Source organism: Polyodon spathula, chromosome 9, assembly GCF_017654505.1.
Source record: "Polyodon spathula isolate WHYD16114869_AA chromosome 9, ASM1765450v1, whole genome shotgun sequence".
Lineage (NCBI taxonomy): Eukaryota > Metazoa > Chordata > Actinopteri > Acipenseriformes > Polyodontidae > Polyodon > Polyodon spathula.
This window is the reverse complement of record NC_054542.1, coordinates 42,018,556-42,044,607: the sequence shown is the minus strand read 5'-3', so window position 1 is coordinate 42,044,607 and position 26,052 is coordinate 42,018,556. Positions and strand designations below refer to the sequence as shown.

Below are 26,052 nucleotides of genomic sequence, written 5' to 3'. Positions count from 1 at the left end.
ATTGTGTGTGTGTGTGTGTATATATATACTGTAATCCCTCGTTATACAAGCGTAAATCGTTCCTTGAAAAATGCTCGTTAGGCGAAATCTCGTATAACAGAAATGAAATCCCCATTGGTTCCTGTGTTATAATCTTCAATTGGTTCCAGAGCCCAAAAAATGTCCTCTTCAGCACCCAAAATTCCCCTTAATAAAGGACAGAATGGTATCTAAATATGAAATCACTGAAATTATGTATCAATTATTAAAGAAATTAGCCTAAAGTTGTTAAGTAAATGACAAATAAACAATCTCTTGCTGTATGCATGAGTCCCCCACAAATAAATACCGGGGGTGACACAGTTTTCTTTCGTGCGCTTATCGTAGTGTTAGAAAACATAAATTATAGTAAATGTTAATGAAGTTGTAAAAACATTAACAATAAATAATGCACAGTTATGAAAAATAAAATATTAAATATAAAACAGAAATAAAAAAGCACTTAATAAGTAAGGAAGAGATAGCAAAAGCAACTGACAACCGCTACACCCGCGAGACAACATGAGAACGGTACAAAGATGATTATTAAGAAGTGGAAGGTGTATGGCACCACCAAGACCCTGCCAAGATCAGGCTGTCCCTCCAAACTGGATGACCAAGCAAGAAGGATACTGATCAGAGAGGCTACAAAGAGGCCAATGGCAACTTTGCAAGAGCTACTGGAATTTATGGCCAAGACTGGTCAAAGTGTGCATGTGGCAACAATATCCCAAGCACTCCACAAATCTGACCTGTATGGTAGGGTGGCAAGAAGTAAGCCATTACTCAAGAAAGCCCACCTTGAATCCTGTTTTGAAGTATGCCAAAAAAGATTTTGTAGCTATGTGGCAAAAAGTTTTGTGGTCTGACAAAACTAAAATTTAACTTTTTGTCATAGATGCAAAGCATTATGTTTGGCGCCAACACAGCACAGCGCATCACCCAAAGAACACCATCCCTACTGTGAAGCTTGGTGGTGGTCATGTTATGGGGATGTTTCTCATCGGCAGGGACTGGGGCACTTGTCAGGATAGAAGGGAAAATGAATGGAGCAAAGTACAGAGAAGTCCCTCAGGAAAACCTGCTGCCCTCTGCAAGAAAGCTGAAACTGGGACGGAAATTTAACTTTCAGTATGACAACGACCCAAAGCACACAAAGGTAAATGTCGTTGAGTGGCCCAGTCAGAGCCCCGACCTAAATCCAATCGAAATTGTGTGGCATGACTTGAAGATTGCTGTCGGCTCCCCAAGAAACTTCACAGCTTGAACAGTTTTATAAAGAAGAATGGTCAAATATTGTCAAATCTAGGTGTGCAAAGTTGGTAGAGACCTATCCCAGCAGACTCACAGCTGTACTTGCTGCCAAAGGTGCTTCCACCAAGTATTAACTGAGGAGTGGTGGAGACTTATCCAATTATGATTTTTTCAGTTTTGTATTTTTAATATATAATTTTTTTCTCAATAAAAACTTTTTTCCCCTTAACAGTGTGGAGTATGGTGTGTAGAAAAGTGGGAAAAAATCCTCATTTAAGTGCATGAAACTCTGAGGCACTGACACAACAAAATGTGAAAAAAGTTGGGGGGTGTAGACTTTCTATATGCACTGTAAGTGACACTTATGTTATAATTGTGTGTGTCCCTGATAAATAAACAAAACAGTCATTGGCAAAACAGCTCTTTGATCTGTTCCTATTCTATGCTGCTTCCGTTGCAGATTTTTTCATCTGTTTTGTCTTTGCCAGTCTGTTGGATTGCTAAAACGATTCAGTAGACCATAACCCACCTTTTTTCCTACAAAAGTGTCTCCTTTAGGATTGTAGGAACTCTTAACAGCTTACCCTGGAGGGACAAGACACTTGACATTCTGTCATTTCTGGGAGATAAACATATCGTGTTGAATGTCTCAGTCAAATCATGATCATGGGATTTCAAAATGCTTCAGACAAGAAGTCTGTGCACATTCGATAGTCTGTTTTGATTCACAAAAAATGTAATAGCCATTATTGCCAGATAATAGAAAGTAGTAGTAGTGGTAGATTGTTTGAAGGTTGTGTGATTTTAAGATACTGTTGATTTGTTATTTAGCATGAATGAAGTCTAAAGCCACCAGTCTAAAGCAGTAGCATTAATTTTAAAATCTTAACCATAAACTAGCAATACAACCTCTATCACATTTTTTGTCGACTTTGAACGTACTATGTAGCTGCCTCTGCACTTTAAATTAATCTATAACTGCGTAGCACAAAGGGGAGGATATTCCTTGAAAATCAGCCAGGGTGACCCCACTATGATTTGTGTAAAATACTGTTCCACCATGCAACAGTGTGGATAAAATACAACCCCCTCACCACTGTGGGAAGGACCAGTTCCAAGGTGGTGGTGGTGCATGTGTCATAGCAGAGCAGTGGGATGCTGTGCCCACATCACAGCTCTGGCACCTTGGTTACGCTCTTTACAGAAGCATCTGCGAGGAGGATTCTGGGAATCTTTACATGATGCTGCTGCAGCGTTTGAGGAGAGATGCTTCACTCACAGCAGCAGTGGATCTGAGGGTTGCAATGATAAAATCTCAGAGCTTATCTTTGTATTGTGTTTTATAGTGGTACTTAAAACAGATGTATGTAAAATGCATTTTAAGCTGTGGAATAAAAATATCAAACTATTGTTGTTGTTATTATTATTATTACTGTTGTTGTTATTAAATAAATAAAAGGGGAAAGCTAGAAATGCCAGCTGTTGTTCTATATACAATATCTGTTTCAACTCTTCATTTTTTCCCCAAATTAGCGTGAACATATAGGACTTGTCTCTCATGTTATTTTGTTGATGCTTCATTAAAAATCAAAACAATTGTTCAGCGTAGAACCTGAACCTAACTTTCTGCAGATCTCATTAACTTACAAACTCAAGATAAACATTCTTGTTTGTTCTTTAACTTCTTTATATCAAAGTTTTACCACATTATTTGTTTCTTAACTTTTTGTACATGTGAAATGTTTTTGTTAAGATTATTCTGTATTCTGAAGCCTAAAACTAGCTCTGATTCTAAACTAACCTGCACTGCCCAAAGTCAGCCTTAAAGGCAGTAGGCTGGTCTCTAAAATGAAGATGCATCTGACTGCATTTAAGCTTGCACCAGTTGTTGATTTGTGTGTGATTTTTTTTTTTTTTTTTTTTTTTTTTATTTTATCCAAGCCTACCCATACTGTAGGTCCGATTCTCAATTTTCTAACACGCACAAACACATCCCAATAGCAGGAACAGATATTAATTCAGTGCACAGTACACACATTCAAATATCTGTCCTTCTCATGTATCCAAGATCGAAATGGATAACTGAACATAGTCTGTATGTGCAGTGTTTATGCTGTTTCTCCATGCCAATGATTTGTTTGAGAAATTATTCATCATATCAAAAAAACACTTATTGACCACAGTAATCTTTAGTGGGCTTTGTAAGGCTGCTTTTGTGCAAGAAATGTTGTCAATGATAAAGTTAATAACAGCTATATATTTTATTATTATTACATACCTTTTGTTGTGATCTTGGATAGTGTAGTTCCCAAGTGTCATTGGTGAACACTGTATTTGTATAGGCTAATGAAGGTTTTTTTAATTAGGGTGTGTCATTTTTATAGTGCTTTTGTAGGAAAACCAGATTACTCCATCACTTCATTATGGTATGTCAGTGGTTACATTTCCATCTTTTGGAATGAAGGGGCAAAGCAAAAGGCACATCAAGTAAAACAGAAGGAAACAGCTTGGCAAACAACATGAGTAAACAATAATGCAACATTTTTAAAATGGGCTTTGCTCCGATAGCAGGGAACCATTTTTATTACAAAGGTTTTTGTTTATATATATATATATATATTATATATAATATATATATATATATATTATATATATATATATATATATATATATATTATATAATATATATATATAATTACAATTAATGAAAGCAAATTAAACTAAGACGGTGGTTAGGATTTTGAATTGCTGTATTTTTTCAAAGTAGTGGAAGCACCTGTGTTTACCTGTGTCAGTTAAATCTTTACATACCATATAGTGACCGCTAATACAGTTGTGATTAAATGTGTTGAGACTTTCTGAAACACAATGTATGGATTGATATCCTAGTCCGTCTGTCTGTCGCATTATATTTTTACATCTATCAAGAGAGATGCTTAACCAGTTTTGATCAACCTAGGTTACAATACTCGAAAGTCAAATCATGAATGCTCAGTTTGAAAGTCATCTCAGTGCTGCTCCCTATGAACTGACTCAAGAGAATTAACAATGAATGGACAACTTCTGTTGCCACTGTCTATCCAATCGCATCTCTTGACAAGGAGAGCCTAAGCAGTAGATGTTGCCAAAATACTGAACCCTGGAGTTGACAGTTCAGCTTGACTGGCCTCTGCCTTTCCTTGTTTTGACATCTGACCAGTAGGGATTTTCTCTCCCTAGCCTGTTGTGGTGAAGGGCCATTTTAATTCAGCACTCCCAAATAGTCTCGAGCCATGATGGCCAGAGTGAGAACTTGGCATGACACATTTTGAACATGCAAGCTCCCAATGGCCTGACACACCTTTCACTCCACAAAGTAGGTATTGAAGAGTCTGAATCTGGGAAGCTGTCTGTATAAATGCCATATTTACAGTATTCTCTTGGTGATCTACAGGACCTTCATGATACTGATAGCTTGAATTGTGTATTCACAGCTGTGGCGGGAGACATAATCTTGTGCATATTGGCCATGACTGAAAAGCCTGCCCTTACACATTCCTGTGGCTAAACATGAAAAATTGTTGTTATATAACACCATGAGTATATCTTTGTTGCATTGAATTTGAAAGTCAACTTTGTACAAACAGCTTTTGTGCTGCCCCCTTACAAATGTTTGTATTCATTCTCATTAGCTGTCAAAAATACCAATGTCATCATGCCTTTTTCAGTTCTATAAATACAGTGCAGTGTGTTGTGCTCAGGGCTAAATAGAGGGCTTATGTTGACAACAGCTGCAAGAAAACCAACTACGTTCTTAAATAATTCATCTGTTCTGTATACTGTCGTAGACTGCACATTACTATCATTGTTTAGATTCAAGTGCTCTACTCAATCAATGAAACAAAGGGAAACCTGCTGATTTAGAAATGTCTTGTGTTGTACATTAGCTTAACTAATACTTTACTCACTTGTTTTATAAAAATTCAATAAAATTAATTTATTGACTGTATATAAATTATTAAAACAAAAAGATGTGCCGTCAGTAGAATGCTTTGTCTTGGTGCCCTACTTTTGTAAGAAGAAGAGTATTCTTTGGCTACTCAGCTTTTTTTTTTAACCCTTAAAGTTTGGTATTGTTTTAAGCCATAGCTTTTTCTTTAGCAGAGTTTAATAAGCGCAGCTTGGTTTGGACTAAACAAGTGTATTCTTCAACCTCCTGCTCTCTGATTATTAGTGATTAGCACCAGCATATTGAGCTCATTACAATTAACATGTGGTGAATTTCTTCCATAGTGGGCGTTGGGTAGGGTAGGGAGGTTGCATGATGTAGACTGTTAACTGTCCACATATAAGAAAAGCATGCAAATCTAAAAATTAAAGCATTCTTTCTTCCCCCGTTAAAGCACACACAAATATTTTCTGCTGAGCAAAAAAAAGCCCAATATATTCAATATAACTGCTGCAACACAACACTGCTAGTAGACTGTCATGCACCCTGTCATACTATCCGTCACATCAAAGAAAGCTGAAACACTGAAAACTGTCAGGGAAAGAAAATATGTTTTTACTTTTGTATGAAACAAATTCTTTAAAGTAGCTAGTACCACAATTGAATATTGCTAACAATTTTTGTTATTGTTTTTATTTAATTTATGTTTTAATGCCAGTTGAGTGTCTAGATGTTTTACCCTCAACGGGAAGTGCTTGTGTTTTTCTGTGTGAAAGTAAAACAATAAAGTCATTTTAACATCTACAGTACGCAGTGGAAATATAAATATTGGCACTACTCTTTTTCAGAATATTAAAATAATATAAATGATGGTCTGTGCTTCTGTACACTCATTTCTTTAAGTTTAAAACAGAACAGAGAAATTGTGCAGTGAGACAGTAGTATAGCCTAGCTGTCACCATCTAAATTACATGTGACCAGAAAGGACTGATAGATTGCAGAAGCTTATAAAATGTATAATTACAAGTAATACAATTGTACACAATGGATTTCGTCACAGTGCTTGACACACTATAATGTAGGCTTACTTCCCTTAAAGGCATTCTGAACAATATCTGTTTTCCATGTAATTAGTTTTTTCTTTTTTGGGGGAGGGGGGGGGCATCACATTATTAACCCCTTGAAGCCAGTGCTGTTTCTATCACAGGAATATTTAAGTGACATATGGTATATTCTTCGTTAGAAACCTGTGAAGGAAAGGTCAAACTCATTAGATCAGTTCTTAAGCATGATTATACCGATAACAGTGGTTGGCTGCTTACATTTGCTGGTACCCAAATATATGTGTGTGTGTGTGTATATATATATATATATATATATATATTCCCATTTATCTTGCCACAGCAAATTCACCTACTTTTTTATGTAGGTATTAGGACTACTTTCAAACTCATTTTGCTCAGAAAGTGAAATTATAGTGTGATGGCAGGATAAAGGGTCTTCAAAGAAAATAGAAGTGTTATCAAAATCAGTTTTTTGTTCTAATGAGAGGTAGGAGGTTATTTTTTAAGGGCTTTCTTTCAGGATCAGATCTACACCTTTTAAACAGAGACGGTGTAGGGACTAGAAAAAGGTTGCTGTTATGTCTGAAGACAATTGGTCCTTGCTGTTTTACAAAAATCAAGGTGCCTATTATCTTTGTCACTAATTAGTTTGGAATATGTGTGTATTCTGTATTGGAATGGCTGAATTCCCTAATGAAAGAGATGAATCATTCTATATTGGATTATCGTGCAGCTGCTCCCAGGTTGAAACTAATTGGATCGGGACTCTTGTTCCAGAAGGATCCTGACCCTGAGCGCTGTCCACATTCTACATGAGTAATCTACGACACATACTGTCTGAGGGTGTAAAAAGACTTGTTCTGCTCAATATGGTAACATTATCCCAATGAGCATTTCAGGATTTTTTTTATTGTTTTATTTTATTTTCATTTACAAAAAGTAAAACACAGGCAGTTTGTTCAGTTAAAAAAAAAAAAATGTGACTCACATCCTTGTTAATTTAAAACTGAGAAGAAAATCTAGCTTGACTAACTTTTTTGTCAGTGATAATTAGTCATCAGGTTGCATTTCCACTATATGCAGAATTTTGACCAACAGGTAATAAAAGATGTGCAATTTATCATTGCATGATAATTTAATGGACAGGTTTAGCAACAAAATACTCAGGAAAAATGCATTAAATGGCTATATATATATATTGCACAGGACCATAGTACATACACAAGTTTCATAATCTTCCAATCCCAGTTGTATTATTAGTTTACTGAAACTGGCTTCCAACTGTGGTGTCTGAGAACAGTTTCTGCATATGTTGTGTGTTTGAGAAGCAGAAATTTCCCATTAGACCTTTTTTAGCCTTCTGACAATGTATTGTTTAACTTTAAAGTAAGTTATAAAAGCAAGACGTTGGTATAGACATTTACTTTTCCCCATGCTAGCCTTGAACCACATCTAATTATATGTTTTATGTTTGTGTCCTTGCAGGGTCGGTGTACAAGAGAAAACTGCAAATACCTTCATCCACCAGCACATTTAAAAACACAGTTAGAAATAAATGGACGCAACAACCTTATTCAGCAAAAAACAGCAGCCGCAATGTTGGCTCAACAGATGCAGTTCATGATACCAGGCACACCCATGCAGCAACTAGTAAGTAAACTACAGTATATGAATTAGTTAAGCTTTGTGCATCGCTGCTGCACATACTACTCCTAACATCTCATTAAACAGTTAAGCACCATCCTTTACTTTGATCTGTGTCCAATATGGTCGTCATATTGGTGGCCGTTTCAGATGATAAAGACTGAATGTTTTGAGGTGTTGGCTACTTTTTCTTTTTTTTTTTTAAACAAAGGTGCCCCCACCACAGTGTCCTTATATCTCACAAACTATTTGAAGTAGTGACTTCAAATTTTCAGCTTAATCAAAAGACTGCATGCTTAATGTGTTGGTGACCATGACCTCTGACCTAATATGGCTACCATGTTGAGGTTATGATGCTTTAAGTTACAGCTGCATGGACGGTGCACACTGAGTTACTATCACTGTTTGGGACACTGCTATGTTCTTTGATGTTTCTTTACTTAAGTTTTATTACCTGTGTTGTCCAGTAAAAAGTAACCCTTACACTGCCATATTGCTTTAAACTCTGGCCATGCCAATGGTACAGACTACATGCTTTGACGTAGGATCATCATAGCTGGCATTATGTGATTCTCAATAAAGTTCCATTACAGGTGGTGTCCAGGGAACATTAACATTTTCAGTGCCACATTGTTTTCATGTTTTCATTTTACTTTTACAAGCCATTTGATCTGGTATGACATACCCCTTAGATTATGCTACCAGAAATGCTTTGTTTTATTCACAAAAAAAACTCCCATTTCTAGTTAACTCTTTTAAAAGTTGAATATGTTGACGGGGGGGAAAAAACATATAGAAATGCATATAATGTAAACAAGCCTGTAACAATGAAATCTGACCATAAAGATATTACCACAAGGACTGTGCGACTGGCAGCCTCCTGTGGATAATTTCTGTTTCTCTTGGCCTTGCTTACAGTCTACTCAGTCTTTTGTGTTTTCTCAGCATGGATGAAAATATTATGATAAATTAACAATACTAGTTTTGACTGAAGACATATTTAACTGCCCAGAATTCCCTATGACGTTCATGAAATCTGGATTCCCATTGGTAATGCAGTGTGCAGCTTTATCCCCAGACATCCTATTACATTTCCAGACAAACTTGCATTAGAATGCAGACATATTAGCAAATATCACTTCTGTTTCCCCTAATGTCGCCGGGACTTAGACCATATAGAACTAAGCTGTATGTTTTTTCAATAAAAAAAGGAATAGAAGGTTACCTCTCCTTCTATGCTACGTCACATCATTCTGTTTAAATCTTTGTTTAGGCATTTTAAAAACACAACTTAATGATCTAAAAATAGATTGTGAAAAAGAAATAAAAAACCCTTCGCAGCTGCAGTGTTTATTAATGCCTGAGCTGTAGCATTTGGATTGCTCGTGCAGCACAAATAATTGCTTACATATTGGGGGCTAATTGTTTAGGTATATACCTTGTAATATTTAACACTTTTTAATAATCAATATCAAGTGTGATATGTTTTTATAACTAAAAGGTTTCAGCTAAAATTAATCTCCTTTTTTATGTTCACAGCCTACATTTCCTGTAACTCAAGCTTTAGGATCAAACCCTGGTATAAGTTTTGCTCCATACCTTACTCAAGTAGCACCAGGTGTAGGGTTAATGCCCACAGAAATGCTCCCTAGTGCACCTGTCATTATGCCAGGAAGCCCTCCTGTTGCAGTCCCGGGGTCTGCTTCAACACAGAAACTTCTGAGAACGGATAAACTGGAGGTAACAATTTCTAATATCTGATCATTAACATTAAAATAAATAAAGAATCTTCTTCCATAGGACATAAAAGATACAAAATTCCTGAACAAAAAGTAACCATTAAGGTGTACATTGAAAAAAAAAATGCTACTGACTGATTGAATATATTATTTATTTACTTATACAGGAAATTAACCCATTGAAGCAGAGGCCTCATTTACAAGGGGGTCCTGTCATACACAGACACAATCATACATATAACAACACAATTAATATTTGTGTGGGTCAGCCTTAGACAATAACAACAACAAAGCAATAGTAATACAGATTTTTTTTTTTTAATTTTTATTTTCAGTGTGGACTAAAAGAAAAGCAATGGCAAGGAGTTTTAAGCAAATCCCTAATATGCTCTTTATAACCAAAAATGAGAGGTTATCAAAATGAGAGGTTATCAATTACGCTAATTACATATTGGTGTAAAAGCTAATGATAAGAATGTGTTTATTACCCCCAGGTTTGTAGGGAGTTTCAGCGTGGAAACTGTGCAAGAGGAGAGACAGACTGCCGCTTTGCTCATCCGAGCGACAGTGCAATGATCGACACAAGTGACAACACAGTAACAGTTTGCATGGATTACATCAAGAGTCGCTGTTCCAGAGAGAAGTGCAAATACTTCCACCCCCCAGCTCATCTACAGGCCAAAATTAAAGCTGCACAGCACCAGGCCAACCAGGCTGCAGTGGCAGCACAGGCAGCATGCATGGTAAGCTACAATAAATCTATATTTTAGCAACAGGAGAGGATATATAATTTATTAGAACAATTATAAGCTTACCAGAAAGTTTTAGACAGGTGCAAAATGTTAGAATTGCATAAAATATATTTTTTCTTAACTGTGGGTAAGTCTATTAAGCAGGTCTGTACTTTATGATTCTTCTTTTGGTATATATACTGTATATACCAAAAATATATTAATATATTATACTGTATATATTACATAATGGACAGTTAATAAGGTTTCAGGTGTAAGCTAAGTTAAGAGCAAATCACTGTTAGTGCTAATAACGTTCTTACAAGTCACTTACTGTTTTGCCTTGCTGACAGGTCATTTATCCTGCCAAAACACTAAGTTTAATGCAATTAATGGGCATAGAAAGCAAGTTTGGGAGAGGTCCTATTACAATATGGTTACAGTGGTAAAAGTGTAGCAAAGTGTAATAAAGCATAGGTAAGCATTGTCAAGAATAGTGAGGTATGGCAAATCACATTAAACATGACAAACCAGGGTAAACTATGGTAACCATATAACCATGGGAGAAGCATGGTAAAACTGCATAAATACAATGCAAATGCTGTGGTGAACTTCTACAAGGGCCTATAAAACAATAATGCACTTGTGAGAAGCTTGTTCTGCTAATAAGAAGCAATAACAAAAGAGAATTTAAAGGCCTTGTTGTTACACCTTTAAGAGGAAGCAGTCTGGCCATCCAGTATGTGGCTGCAGGGTAGTCCACAGCAGAGCTCCAACTGTATATTCCTTATTTTTATTGATTGAAGATGTCCACTAGATCCCAAGTCTCTATGTTATTGTCGTATTTGTCAGATTTAAATACACCTAAAAACAACTGGAACTCAGTAAAGCAGTAGCTTTTACATAGTACATAAATACAATAGCAGCCTTTGCTTCATGACACTATTATTTTCCATCTGTGTTACCTACATTGCTATATCCCCTTCTCTAAGTAAAATGATTATTGCATGTTTTTGTGTTTTGTGTGTAGGGTGTTATTTCTAATTTCGTACTGGTTTTTTATGATTTAGTAATGAAATTATTAAGCAGACAATGTTGATGTATGCCTTTGTGTAATATATAATATGGATCATATAAATAACCTTCAGATGGCAAAAATGACCATCTATCTGTCTGTGTGTGTGTGTGTATATATATATATATATATATATATATATATATATATATATATATATATATATATATATATATATATATTGTATATATTACACATTAATGTGTATGTGTGTGTGTGTAGTGGTGTTTTGTTTGTTTGTTTTCCATATTGTGTTGTTTTTGTTTTGTATGAAAGTGAAGGCTTGCATTGTGTGTAGTTCTGAAAAGGTTGATTTTGGAGAGACAACTTTAATACAGCTCATGAAGGCCTCTTGTATTATATGTTAGGGTTTATTAAAAAGGATTGGTCCGCAGTCTAATTCCAAGTCAAATCACTCAATGTTTAAATATGTTCAGACAGAACTTCTCATGTTAGAACTGTACATTAAGTATATTAAACTGTACATGTATATTAAGAATAATGATAATCACATCATCTTTGTATGTGCAGTAGTTGTTTTGAATGAAATTCTGAACCAATGTTAGCCTTAAACCCTACTGTACTAAAACCGCTAATTATAACTTTCTTTAAAAATGTCATATAAATGATACATTAGGCTACTAAAATTGGCCTAGTTGACATGGTTTTAAATCAAAACCTACTGTGCATAGTTGAAATCTGAGATGATGATGCACTAGTTGATTTGACATGGAACGACTTATTTTGGACCCAGTCCAATGCAAGCAAATAAAACGCTGTGCATATAATTTTCAACTCCCATCTTCAGCACACAGTGGGGGATACAGATACGTGTGGCCCCCTCCAATTCACTGCTGTTACTGAATGTCTTGTGAGGTGAACCTAAGAGAGGAGACAGCGTTTGGGTGGGACTACCCTAAAGTCACATGCTTCTTTAATTAGGAATACTCCCCTAATATATTTACTTTTTAATAAAAAGTAATGAAATGAATCAGTACCTTATTGAAGTCGGTTTACATGTCTCTGCCTTTAAATAGCACGATTTGGCCATCTACAAAAATTTACCTGATCAACCGGTAGATGTTTATTGGACTAGTCGTCTATATATATATATATATATATATATATATATTATATATATATATTATATATATATATATATAATTATATATATATGTATATATACAATTATATGTATATATATACATATATACTATGTAGACGAATATCTACTGCACATCTACCGGTATAACGTAATAACGTATATTGAATATATATATATTATATATATATATATATATAATATATATATATATATATATATATATATATATATATATATATACTGGTCGTTTCTCATCCACTTCATAGCAGATTAGAGATCACCTGCTATCTTTTAACGTGTATATATGTCTGTATACAATGCAGTAAAGTGTCATGGTATATAAATGATGATCTAGTAGAAATATCGGAAAAATACCAGTTTATAGAGGTTGTAGTCACTGTATATGACCAGAGTTACTGAATCTTTTGGTTATGAAAAATATTTATTTGCTCTTGGAATATATTTGGTTTTAAAATACAGTATGAAGGCATACACAACTAATATCTGCAAACCCAGTATATTTATATTAATTTTTTGGTATTACAAACCTCTATTTTACTCTCTCTTACACTTTTAACAAAGGTACAGTAGATGCTTTTTGCTTCCGTACTAATTCAAAACGTAGCAATGTGTTTCTTTGAAACTATTTTTTTTTGTTTATGTGCATGCCTATTGTTTTGTATGTGGTATACTGCATTCAGATTATTTTGTTTTTTTTCCTTCTCACCTATCCACAATGCAATGCTGTCCCCATGATGCACCTCTGCTTGCTGTTTACCTGTATGTTAACGCTTGAATCCCATTGGCCCACTGCCATCATGTGCTCGCTGCCTGCTATTTAAAGACTCAGTCGACTGCCAAAGCAATGAAGCGACCCCTCGAGGCAACTGTAGATCTGGTACTTTGACCTTTCACCTTTTGCTTTGCATGTAGCTTTTTAAATGTACTGTAGCAACTCACAGAATTTAATTTGTTTTTTTAAAAAGCAGTAAGACTCATCCAGTATCTGTGTATGGAATCATCTGCCATCAGTTATAAATGATATTATAAACTGCAGCACTGTGATTTTGTTTTGTTGTGCCAAGTTAGAATAATATACATTTAAGAACAATATAATGAGTGAAGACTAGAATATTAAGGATGTGATTAGTTCAATATTTTATTGTACGTTTTGATTTTCCTTGATTTACTTTTTTGTGCATTTTTTAAAACAAACTTATTTTTTGTATAATTTGTAATCATTTTATAATTTTGTTTTCAGAAATTATAATGTATCAGTCAGTACTATAGAAAAAAATGTTATTCTGAGATTTAATTTCAGTTCATTGTACTAGTTGTCTTCATTCCTAATTCACAGGCTTTCCCACCTGGTGTTCTGCAACCCCTACCAAAGAGACAAGCACTTGAAAAAAGCAACGGTGCCAGCACAATCTTTAATCCCAGTGTTTTGCACTACCAACAGGCTCTAGCCAATGCACAGTTCCAACAGCCCACAGCATTCATTCCCTCAGGTATGTTCCGTAATGCTTAAAAATAAAAATTAAGATAAAATTAAACTTATATATATATACACTTAAGAATTTGAGTGCTTTGTTTTTCTATCATAAGGCAAATTCAGTGCATAAACTGTTTCAAGCATTGTACCAAAGAAAAAAAGGGTCTCATCTGTGTTTCTTCTTGTTTGAAGGCTGTTTGCATTCCATGTGGTTTGACAACCACGTATGGAAGTAACCATGGGTTTCTATGCAGCACGAAGGATGATGGGAAAGTCCTTAAAAGGGAACGCCTTGAATTGCTAGATTTCAATAGCTTTTAATGTGACTTTGTTTTTTCATTGATGTAGCCCAATATACTGTGGTGAAATGCTAACACATTTAAATTTGCAGTAAATGTTGTGTACTTCTAGTGATATGAGGAAACTTGTACTGCTACAAGATGTGTGCAGAAAGTAAATGTTTGATATAAAAATATGTACATGAAGTCAACTTTTATATGACATGGTCAAGATACTTACAATTCTTAAAATGACAGTTCAATTGGCATAAATAACTACCAGGTTTTATTTTAAAATATTCATGTAAATGTTTTAAAAGATTCATGTAGGATTAGCTTTCGTGTTAAACTGTTGCAGCTGCACCAGGCTGAATTCTAGGCTTGACTTGGTAAACTTCAGCTAAAGCCCTCTTGCATTAGTGTTATCAGAACACTATGACTTTTCATGTAGTGTTCAGTACGTTCAATATGTTCCCTACTGCATAAATGTACCATTGTCTGGCATGTTACTATCTCTACTTCCTCTCCTGTATTAAAACATATACAGATTATGGTTTTCTGTAGGATACATGTGGTTGCTACATGTTTATGGCCCTGCTGTGTTTTTTTTTTTTTTTTTTTTACACATTATGATTTTCACCAAGCATGACCCTGTTAAAAAAAATCAATTGTCTGTTGTGCAGTCAGATTTGCAGTAACATACATATATCGGCCATCTCCCTTCTACTTGTTAACACTGTTAAATGCTTTTATCTAAACGCTATAACAAATTTTTACTCAAATGTTTCAACACACCTTCAGTAACAGGCATTGACAAAATTACATGGTCCGGCATTTGTAGTCATGGTGTAGTAATCAAAAATAACCTTGTGTTTTCTATAGCACTTTGTTGATTCTGGGTCATTTAGACTCTTCAAGCTGATTCTTTATATATATATATAAATTGGCATGTTTTGACTCCAGTATAAGTGTTACATCCATGATCAAGTGGATTAACAAAAACTCCGGCTTCTACATTGTAAGATTGTATCTACATGAAGATTACAAATGACCCCCAAATCTCAATTTAAATTAAAGTAAGGCATGCTATAAATAGCTAACCGTTTTCCCTCTTATTAACCTCTATCCACTTTTCACTGCATGATATACAGGGTCAGTGTTGTGCATGACTCCTGCTACCAGCATTGGTAGGTTCCTCCCTTCTTTTTCTGATCTAGCTGAAATGTATTTTTAGAAAATGCTCTTGCAGTTGTTTTTAATAGAAAACAAGTTGCCATCTCAGCTTCACAAAAGAAAAATATTTCTTCTGCATATTCAAATTGTATTTTAATCTATCTGTAAGAGTAAAATTCAATGTTAAAGTTATCAAGTTTACCTTCTAAGCTGTCTCTCTGTCACTTGTGTTATGTAGCATATGCTAATTTTATTTTTATTAGCATTATTCTTCCGTGTGTTTGTTTCTTTTTTTTTTCCTACAGGCAAAAACCATACTGTAGGAAAAAATATTCTTAATCACCAGATTTAAAAATCGATTGTTTACTATTGAATAAGTAGCCTTTTGCTGTGCACTGTGTTACTAGGAAATTTGATCAGTTTCCCAGAGGATTTGGGATTTGTGACAAGTCACATTTAATTCGGATCACAATTTTTTTAAAATTATACACATACATTTTTTGTATTTCTTTTACCTAAACATCAATAGACAAAAACATGAACACAAATGTCTACATTGGACAAATTAGATTTATTTTGACTTTTATTTTCTTCACATCTCTCTGGGAATCACCGATTATTTATATAAATTTCCTTAATTGTGATTGTAATTGGCTTTTTTCCTCTGTTTTATTTTTCTCCCATGCTTCCTTGCTTTGCATTGTGATTGCATGCCATCTGCTGGTCTAACCTAACGATGGCCTGCTGCTGTATAATATTCACCATACACCTGTTGCCATGGTTATCATAATGCTACACCTACCTGTTCATTGCTTCCATGGTTCCCTTCCTGAAAAGTACCCATGATGTACAGTGCTACGCCTGCTACTGTCTCTGCAGCAACAACTCCTGCCACAAGTGTCCCCTACGCAGCAACAGCACCAGCCAATCAGGTTTGCTCCTTTTAAAGCTTTCTTTCATGAATCCCTGAGCTCCAAATAAGTACCGGCCACAAAAAAAAAAATCAGGATTGGACTTTTAAATCAACGTATAAAAGATAAGTCATCTCAATCACTTAGTTGTGTGGTTTCTTTTTTTCAATCTAAAGCACTTATTTAGAGCTCACACGTTTGCAAAAGGTAGTCGTGTTGTGTTGCATTACTTCCTTATTTATTTTGCATGTTTTTCTATTTCATTTAATGTGAAATATTCCTATTCATCTTCATAAAAAAAAAAAAGGTCAGCCCGGTGTCACTATATAACCTTGCTCTGTAAGATTGGGAATTCAACCATGGGAAAAAACGAAAGAAACAAAGAAAGAAAATGAAAAGTTGAAAAAGCATATTTAGAAATAATGGTCACGTTTCACAAAGCTGTAACTTGTGAGTTCATCAGCCAACAACAGTCCTGAACACTTCAGTGAATATCAGACTATTCTTGTGAGTTCAGACTTAGGCAGTGGAGCCCCGCAGAATTAATCAATTTTACATGATGGGAGTATTTGTCTTTATTAATCAGAAGAGTTTTTCTCTAGGAGAGCGCTAAGACTGGATCTGAGATCCTCGAGATAGCACAAGCAGCTTCCTGCTAAATCACCCTGAGTATTAGGGAAGCATGCCCTGTGCAACTAATTTCTTCAAAACAAGATTGCCTTAAAATGAAGGAGACATTTGAAAGTTTAAACTAAGATAAGAATATATGATTATTCATTAGAAGGTTTTATATCTTTGGCTGTTTGGAATTGGTGTTTTTCTGTATTTTTTACATTGGTGTTGTCTGTAAAACAGCTGTGCAACAATCGGGAACACATATTTAAATACAAGAAATACACACAGAAACGAGACGTGTTTTTAAAAGATGTGACACTATCTAACTATTTTGGCAAGATATTCTTTTGACGAGAGTAACCAGGAAAGGAATAATAAATTGGCATTGGATTTGTTACAAGACTTTTTTTTTTGTTTCAAGACATGTGTTTTTTGTGTTGCAACATCTGATCTGATCTGATCAATGTAATTGATCTTGCATTACTACATTAAAAAGGGTAACATTGTATTCTGATTTTAAATTATTTAAAAAGAGAAACTTCAGCAAAGCCTCAATGGGCAGAGTAAGCTTGTGTCCCTCATGCTAAAAATATCTTTGGGGAATGTGTCATCAATTAACTATATGCAAATTTGACATGATTGTGGTATCAAGGATTTAAAATCCAATGCACATTTGCCCTGATGTACAGGGCGTGTTAAGAATGAGCCTTTTTTTTGGGGGGGGGGGGGGGGGGGGGGGGGTCATTATTTAAACTTATGATGATGTCACCATGTAAATAAATAACAAACAAACAAACAACACAGCATTGAAGGTACACATTATATCGTCTACATTTTCCTAATATTTAATTTCTTCTGTTTTTAATGTCCTGTTATGTCTGCATATGGTGTATTTTTCTGCTTAGATCGTTATTTGACATACTTGCTAACCATTTCAGCTAAGATTACTTCCAGCCAAGACTGAAGATTGCAGAGGATTTTCTTTAATGGTAACAGAACAGAAGTAATTTGTCTGTTTTGGTATTTTTGAAAGGTATAACTTACCAGATTTACTTGGGTTGTCCATAAATATTATACTGGCACTTTTAAGCCTATTTTCCCCAAGATATTGGTTCTTGCATATTAGTGTGTGGCTTATGTATATAATGCAAATATGCCGCTAGAAGCCACTCGAAATATTATGCTTTTTCAACTTGATAGAGATCCAGTATGAATATCATATTTCAAAACCTTGTCATTACGGGTACGTACTGTAGATTAGAAGTTTGGGCTATAAATTGAAAACATAACTTACCACTGCAATTGCTTACTGCCTGGCAATGCATTCTTTAAAATGTTCTCAATACTTAATTTTTCATGCAAATGTTTACCAGTTTGTTATTCTCCCATTGCTGTCTCATGATTTCCTTGAGCTTATATATACAGTATATATAAGTTCATATATATCCCTCCCTTTCATCAGCGAATTATCAAGTTCCAGCATAGCCTTCGTGTGGTTGAAATATTAGCATACACAACTGTACAGTCTTTCACTCATCAGTGCAGGGATAAGCATACCACATACATCTCCCTCCAAGCCTTATTAGTATGTGCTTCTTTCCTCTTTTTCTCCTCTTAACCCGCTTTCTGTTTATGCCTGCTAATTCCATACCCATTACCTGAGTGAGTGGAAGTGAAACCCACTTGTCATGACTGAATCAGGCCCTGTTCTTGCTCAAGCTACTGTCCTCTGACCCTAATAACGGTATGCTGTTGTGAAGCTGGCTGGATTTACCTAATGCCTTGCTAAATGATGGCTTCCCTGGCAATTTGGACAACAGCTGCTCCTCTGTTTTTGCTTTTTGTTGCCTTTTTTGAAAAAGAAAATGTGAAATGGGATGGTTCAAATTTTAATGCAGTATTCACTTTGTGTGTGTGTGTTTGTTTTATATATTTTTTTTTTTATAATAACCAAAAGGCTTATCAGTTGTAGGGAACTATTTTAATCATCAAAACAGCAGCTGATCTAAATACTGCCTCCCTTAAATTATAGTAATCCTTCTGTTTTTTTTTGTTTTTGTCTCCCCGGGGGGCACTCTAGTGACCCTTCTGTAATCATCACTTGTTGTAATCTAAATACGGTGGAAAGGATTCTGAGATGGAGCAGCCTTATGAATTTAGGACAGTAGTATTAATATCCGTTCAGATTTTTAAAGTAGACCCTGCAATGGTTTATAACAGTTTGCTTTCACGTCATACTTCTACACCAAATAGACATAATTATCAGACAAAGCAGCATTTCATCAATGTCCGTTTTAAATGACATGTCTTGACTTTGTACCATTTTCTTTTTGAGGTATTGTAATGCTGCACTGATCATTTTATACCATGGATCGTTTCTCATGTTTCCACATAACATGAAAGAGAAGCCAGTTACTGAAAATAAGCTAGATTTTTCATGTGATGGCTTTCAGGTTGAATTAGATACTGTTTCATTAACAAAGCTGTAATTTTGGCTAATGCATGTTTCCTGATGTCTGTCTGTTTTTTAAAACAGATCATCCTGAAATAATCAACAGAAAAGGAATGGAGTGTCAAGACGCTGTACTAAGAAGCCCAAAACAGCCCTTCTGTAAATACTATATTTCCTCCTCATTAGAAGTACAACAACCTGCATGCTAAGAGTTAAATTATTATGGACAAATCATTACATATAACATTGAGTGCTGTTGAAATATATATGAATTATGTATATGTATTGCTAAAACAATATTGACATGTAAATGACACACAATCAAAAAAACTTTTACATAAACACTATATAGGTAAAGGTGGAGATTTCATTTTAATGATTGTTTTCAGCAGTAATGTGGATTACAGTATCTCTTTCCATACTTGCTTAAAAGTGTACATGGTTCACACTTGATGGAGACCACCTAATTTGCACTGTCTCAATTAATATAGTGCTTAATGTTGAGTGCTTGATTGTTTCAATCAAAACATATACTGTACAGTTCAATATAAAGCTCCTCATTTTAATTTCCTAGACACACCTCTATTGCACTTGGCAAGTGACCAGGCAAGCGGTTTACTTAAAATTGAATGTCAAACCAGTAAGGCACTGCTTTTCTGGTGGGTTTTACACTTTATAAGGTTTGGGAAATTAACTTAGCAGTGCCCCATTTAATGGTCTAGTATAAAGGTTTAATAAATCTATTTAAATATAGTGTGCAGCATAGCTGCAATGAACTTGTGTTACTGCAATAATGAGACTTCTCTTGGTTGTGACTTCTAGACAAAACATCCATGCAGACATTTGCATATGTCACTTTGAGGAACTGTGATGTAATTGAGAATCCAATCACCAGCCTGCACTGGGTTTGCACCTGCCCCCCATATCAGTTTTTCAAATCTGAAGGTGTTCCTCAGAGGAAAAGACCTATCGAAGCTGTAGTTATATTGAGAGTTTGGTGTAATAGGGACTGCTGTTGCCTCCAGTAATTGTGTCAGGGGATTCGAAAAGCTGGTAGACTGACCCAGTACGACAAGCTGTATGTAGACAGACTACATAAAGACTGGACAGAATTGACTGGCAAATACATGACCATTTTAATAAGTAGAAGTCTCATTGTCTAAAATGTGGTCATTTTCAAACAGTTTGTTCTAGGGTGTAAACCAGCCAATGATCATTCATAAGAGATAGTAGAATGCCAAGAAAACGTTCAATAGCTGATCCTTTCATGTAGGACAAGGAAGGTTTTAATCTTCTTGTGCTGTTGTTTCCTCCAAAATCATATTTTCTTTGATAAATTGTAGAAGTGCCTAATAAAATTCACATTACAAGCAACTAGAAGATGAAGAAGTTTAAAAAAGCATTGCAGACTTGTTAAAACATCCAACACCTTCCCAGGTTAAGTTAAAAAGCACTGTACTTCTGATGGGTTATTTGTTTTACCTGTTGGAATACACTTGCATATTGATATTGGAAAGCAGTGTATATATTCTACAAACACAAGTACACACTATATCAAAAACACGATTTATCAAGCATGTTCAGTAATGTCTAATAATGCAAAATTGCTGTATGATCTAAAGTAGTGTACATTAGAGAAGTGATTGAAAACAAGTGAAAAAACAGGACAAGGAATTATGCTTTTAATGTTTTAAACACATTAGTCTCTTAACTTAGTTTCTTGGGTGCATTGTCATAACCATTATAAACAAATCACACATTTGTTCTGTACTATGACCATTTAAATAAGAGGTTTCATTTAGCAGGGGTATTATCATAGTAATCAGTACTTTGCTTGTATGATATTTAATGGTCACCATCTGATCAAATTGTATAACTAACTGCCATAATATTTATATTCAGTTATTTCCCTTTTAAAGTGTATTTCTAACTTTAAATACATTATTTTCAGTTAAGGACCAGTCATTATCTTGCAGCCTTTTATTAAAATATAATTTTAAATAAGTCAAAATCATGATATTTTTTCATGGTGAATTGATAAACACAAACAATCTACAATAAAGCTCCATTAGCTGAGCATGATTAAGGCACTATTCTACAATTTTAATTTTCATTCTGTATGTTTTTTCATCACAAGAGTTACAGTTTTAATGTAATTTTTGATGTTGAAAGTAATTTAAAAATATTTTGTCATAATTTTAAATCTTTTTGTTACATATTAGTAATAGAACAATATGGTAACCTATTATATTTTAAAATGAATGTAATTTATTAAGCTAAGCTTAGTTCTACTGTTGTTTTTTTTTTTTTACAGAAGGACTGATCTCTTAGATCAATTAGTAAGGAGGTGGTCTAGAACTAGTTTCTAGAATGAGTCAGCTGTTGGTGGCTAGCTTCTTGTTCTCTCACTTGTCACTGCCTTCATCACCAATGCAGGGCAATGAAACACAGTGTGAACAAGGCTTTAGAATTGTTTGTATTATGTAAAAATGTTTATTGTATGGTAACATTTTACCCAAAAAAATACATACGTACTTTTCACTGTAGTATGGTAGTATTTCATAAGAATATTAAGTTGTTGCTGTGGCAACCAAAAGTTGCAATGATTAAAGTTCTGTATTTTTGTAAATGATGTAATTGTTAAGTGCAGAGATTTTTTTTTCTAGAAGAACATTGTACCAGGAGAAAGGGTAAGATGCAAAATAATATTTAAACATTTCCCACTTTGCTTCGATCAAAATTATATTTTAAGTAGCATTTAAGTTCTTTGATATCCTTGCAAGTTGGTTCCTGTAACAAAACTTGAAAGTGGAAGTTGTTACCTATGGCTTTAATTACAAAAAAAAAAAAAAAAAAAAAAAAAATCTCTGTAGTTTGACCTTATTAATCTACAAATGAAGACCTTGCTCTTTTAAACAAAGAGCTCCTAAAACACTAAAAACATTTGAAAGAGTGATTGGCATGGAAGTTAGGATTGCACTTTTTTTCCCCCACAAGTATGTAACTAATATTGTTCTTTTTAACTAAATATATATTTTAGGGTACGGCAAAGTTGATAACCTCATTCTTTCATATTTACACTGTACTACTACAACTGTTATCCTTCAAAATACTTTTACACAATTTCACTAGAAGTTCATTTTTGAATTATTGGTAAATTAGTCACAAAAACATCAATGTTCTGTCATTTTATTAAAGCATTAAGGAACAACAACGGCTGTGTTGATATGCGATAAACACATACACACCTATTGCTTCATGAGGCCTCGGTGTTGATCTCAACAGTTCTCACTGAGGGGGACCATTTTTATTAATAAAGAACAAGAAGCACGGCATGGGTAGACTGTATATTCGGCAGAACCACTTTAGCAGAAAACTTTGCCTTACCTTAATATATTGTTCACAGGGTTTAACATGGAAAAGCTGTAGATGCAAAGGGCTTTAACTGGCCTACTATTTACAGCTTCATTAAAACTACCTTTCATAGGTTCCAGTATACGGTACTTCTCTTTCCAAATACTGTCAAGTTTTCATTGTGAGGACAAAATGGTTGATTGCTCTTAAGTAGGCGGTCAATTATTTATTTATTTTTTTTTATTTTATTGTGAGGAATGCCTGACAATAAAGATTGTGTGGCATTGTGCCATATTGAATGGTTGTAACATTAATGCAGGTATTTTATTACAATTATTACTGTGCCACAAATTCCATCTGTAATACAGTGAGCCCTCTACATTGCAACTTCAATCAAACCCTCATTTAAATGTATTAGTTTATATGTAACCATTTTTAAAATGATGTTTTATTTGTGCATATATTACTGTATGTGCTATTTTATGTTTATATAGTCAGTTGTTTTGGTTCCTGCATATGGTGTAAAACCTATTGAGACGAAACAAATAAAACAAACAAAAAAAAAAAACTGTGTGTTCTGTGTTGTATGTTAAAATGGTAACCAGAATAAACAGAGGCAGCGGAGCATTCCTTGAAAGAAGTAATAGTGATGTGTTCATATTTTGATTTTAATTTATATTGTTTGTTTTGCTTCTATGTACATTTGACTTTTTATGTAAATATGTGTTTTAGTCCTGCCCTAAAATACCACAGCTACTACCACTGAAGTATACTTTATGCATTCATTTAAGTAATCCTTTACAGTTACAAGTTGCCTCACTGAACAGCCAGCAGGGGTCAGTTTGGGTCCATCTGAAGTACAGTACTCATACTCAGTACTCATTGAAGCTTCCTAATACAGTTCAGTCCCACCAAACGTTGATATTACCATAATCCAGCCACAATACATTTCTTCTAGTAGCCACCTATTTCTGGCAGAAGCTAACAGCAAGTTAGTGTATGGGTGTATATGGTTTTGTCATTCATTCTAAATGCTGGTGTAATGGACAGTGCCTGCAGTGTACAGCCCTGTGTTTTTCACCAATAGGAAACAGCATGAAAAAATGAATTGCAACATATAAAACAAAATAAAACTAAAGTTCATTATAAAGCAAACATTGAATGACATTTTAAATTGGGAGAGTTATAAAAAAATTTTTTTAAAAAAACTTTAAATAAATACTTCCAATCGTAGTTGTCAAGGCTCAGCCGTTACCATAGACATGGTCTGAAGGGAAATGGAAGCTCTGACCAGCACTTGCACAGATGGATAACTTTTTGTTGTTATCCTTCTTCAGTGCAAAATACAATTCTTATCTTTTTTTCTAATGGGTAGATTGCTGTATGGGCAATTATTATGACAGCCCCACAATAGTAGAGCAGTGTGTGTGTGTGTGTGTATATATATATATATATATATATATATATATATATATATATATATATATATATATATATATATATATATTATTGTATTTTGGCATGGGCCGTATTTAATGTAAATAAGCAATAGAGTGGCGCACTGTTCTACATTTATTGCTGTTAATGAGAAATTATGGTAACTACAGCAAATTATTTTTCTGTGCAGGGTCTGTTTATGTCAAAATGTTAAAACAAAAAGAGGATAATGTGTCTATCTGTATAAACTAAATTTGTGAAAGTGAATACAAAAATGAATAAATAAAATAAAAATAATTGGGGCTGTACTGCAGTGTCTTAGGTTATGATCTCTCTCTCTCGCTCTCTGTTTCTCTCTCTGTGCTGTCCACTTGCAGAGTCTGAGCTTGTGATATACAATTAAAATGTACTATATGCAAGTATACTGTGATGTGCTACTGAGACACTGAATCCTTGCAACAGATTCTTATGTCACAAAGGGGTTCTTTTTGTATAGTCTAGTGGCTAATTCCCTCTTTATTTTGCTCTCTGAATAACACATACAAAATTGAAATATTGAAAACAGTGAATTAGGGAAAGACCCATATACAGTAGAAAAGTGTAAAATGTTGTATGAACGAAAAAAAAGAATGTTTTTGACATGTTGGCAACCAATTTTGCTCAAATGTAAATGTCTCCAGTGAATGTTCTCATGCATGATAACGTCAGATAACTGATGGTACATTCTAAAACTAAATCAACTGGAGTATATTAAAGGGGTAATAAAGGCTGCATATTTACCATCTGCCATAATCAGTCGTATTTTTCAGAATAGAAAAACATGAACCCTCTTGTGAGCCAGTGGCATAAAACCAATAGAATCCTGAGAGTTCGAGTAGGTGACAGTTCTAGGTGTGCAGTGGAGCATAACCCAATACAAATCTACACAAACATACTGAAAAGAAACTCTTGATGAGGAGTCTTTATTAATGTATTGAAAGAAAACAACTTATTGTATTGTCAGAGCATTTAACTAGATGTAGTAGTTTAAATTAGATGCATTTGAGAATAAAAACATATCATTATCCAAAATGAGGAGAAACAAGGATGTTAGACATGCATACGCAAGTTGAACAATATATGTGAGAATAATAGTTACAGCACATGCTTTAAACATTGTAACAGAGTGTCACAACATTGTAATAGTAAAACAGAAACAAAGCAGCAGCAGCAGCAGGCAGCCTTGGCTCTGGGACTGTGGACTTCTGTAAACCCTGACCCAGCACTACACAGCGATGAACCAGCCAGTGCCAACGACCAGCCATTCAGGGAACCCTGCACCATCACAGCAGCACACCAACCAAGACAACCGTGGACGTGGTCTGGCGCTAGAGCTGTGAGGTGCTTAGCCCGGAGCTGCGGACGCTGCTACTGGAATTCGAAAACATTTTCACAACAAAGCCGGAAGAAGCAGGATGGACTCACCTGGTTCAGCATGCCCCGCTGACTAATCCTTGCCTGGAAGGAGGTTGCAGAGCCTGTGGACCACAGCCATAGTCCCCATGGGAGCTGCATTCCTACCAGGGCAGCAACTTTTGAGTCCTGGGTCATGGTGGAGCTGTGCAGCCAATTGGAGATCTGGAAGACCTGCACCAGCCCGCTGGCCCCCCAGAGTGACGGGCTGGTGGAGAGATTTAACCGGACCCTCTTCACCCAGCTCACCATTGCCATCACTTCCCACCAAAGGGCCTAGGATGTCCTGATCCTGATGGCCTGTCAGATAGCGGTGCTGGAATCCAC

The 26,052-nt window shown here is 35.0% G+C and overlaps 1 protein-coding gene across 7 annotated transcripts in view; it reads left to right on the top strand.

Moving 5' to 3' along the window:
• LOC121320897 (muscleblind-like protein 2) overlaps positions 1 to 23,404 on the top strand; it is a 43,740-nt gene extending 20,336 nt beyond the window's left edge. Inside the window, exons 3-10 of one of the 7 annotated variants that reach the window (XM_041259663.1) lie at positions 7,750 to 7,914; positions 9,448 to 9,648; positions 10,142 to 10,390; positions 13,403 to 13,456; positions 13,916 to 14,069; positions 15,483 to 15,518; positions 16,342 to 16,436; positions 19,567 to 19,674. In XM_041259663.1, coding sequence (XP_041115597.1) covers positions 7,750 to 7,914; positions 9,448 to 9,648; positions 10,142 to 10,390; positions 13,403 to 13,456; positions 13,916 to 14,069; positions 15,483 to 15,518; positions 16,342 to 16,436; positions 19,567 to 19,581 — 969 coding nt within the window. In that variant the 3' untranslated portion in view covers positions 19,582 to 19,674. The other 6 variants (XM_041259666.1, XM_041259665.1, XM_041259664.1 and 3 more) reach the window with 6 other exon arrangements.
• Positions 23,405 to 26,052: the final 2,648 nt, after the last annotated feature.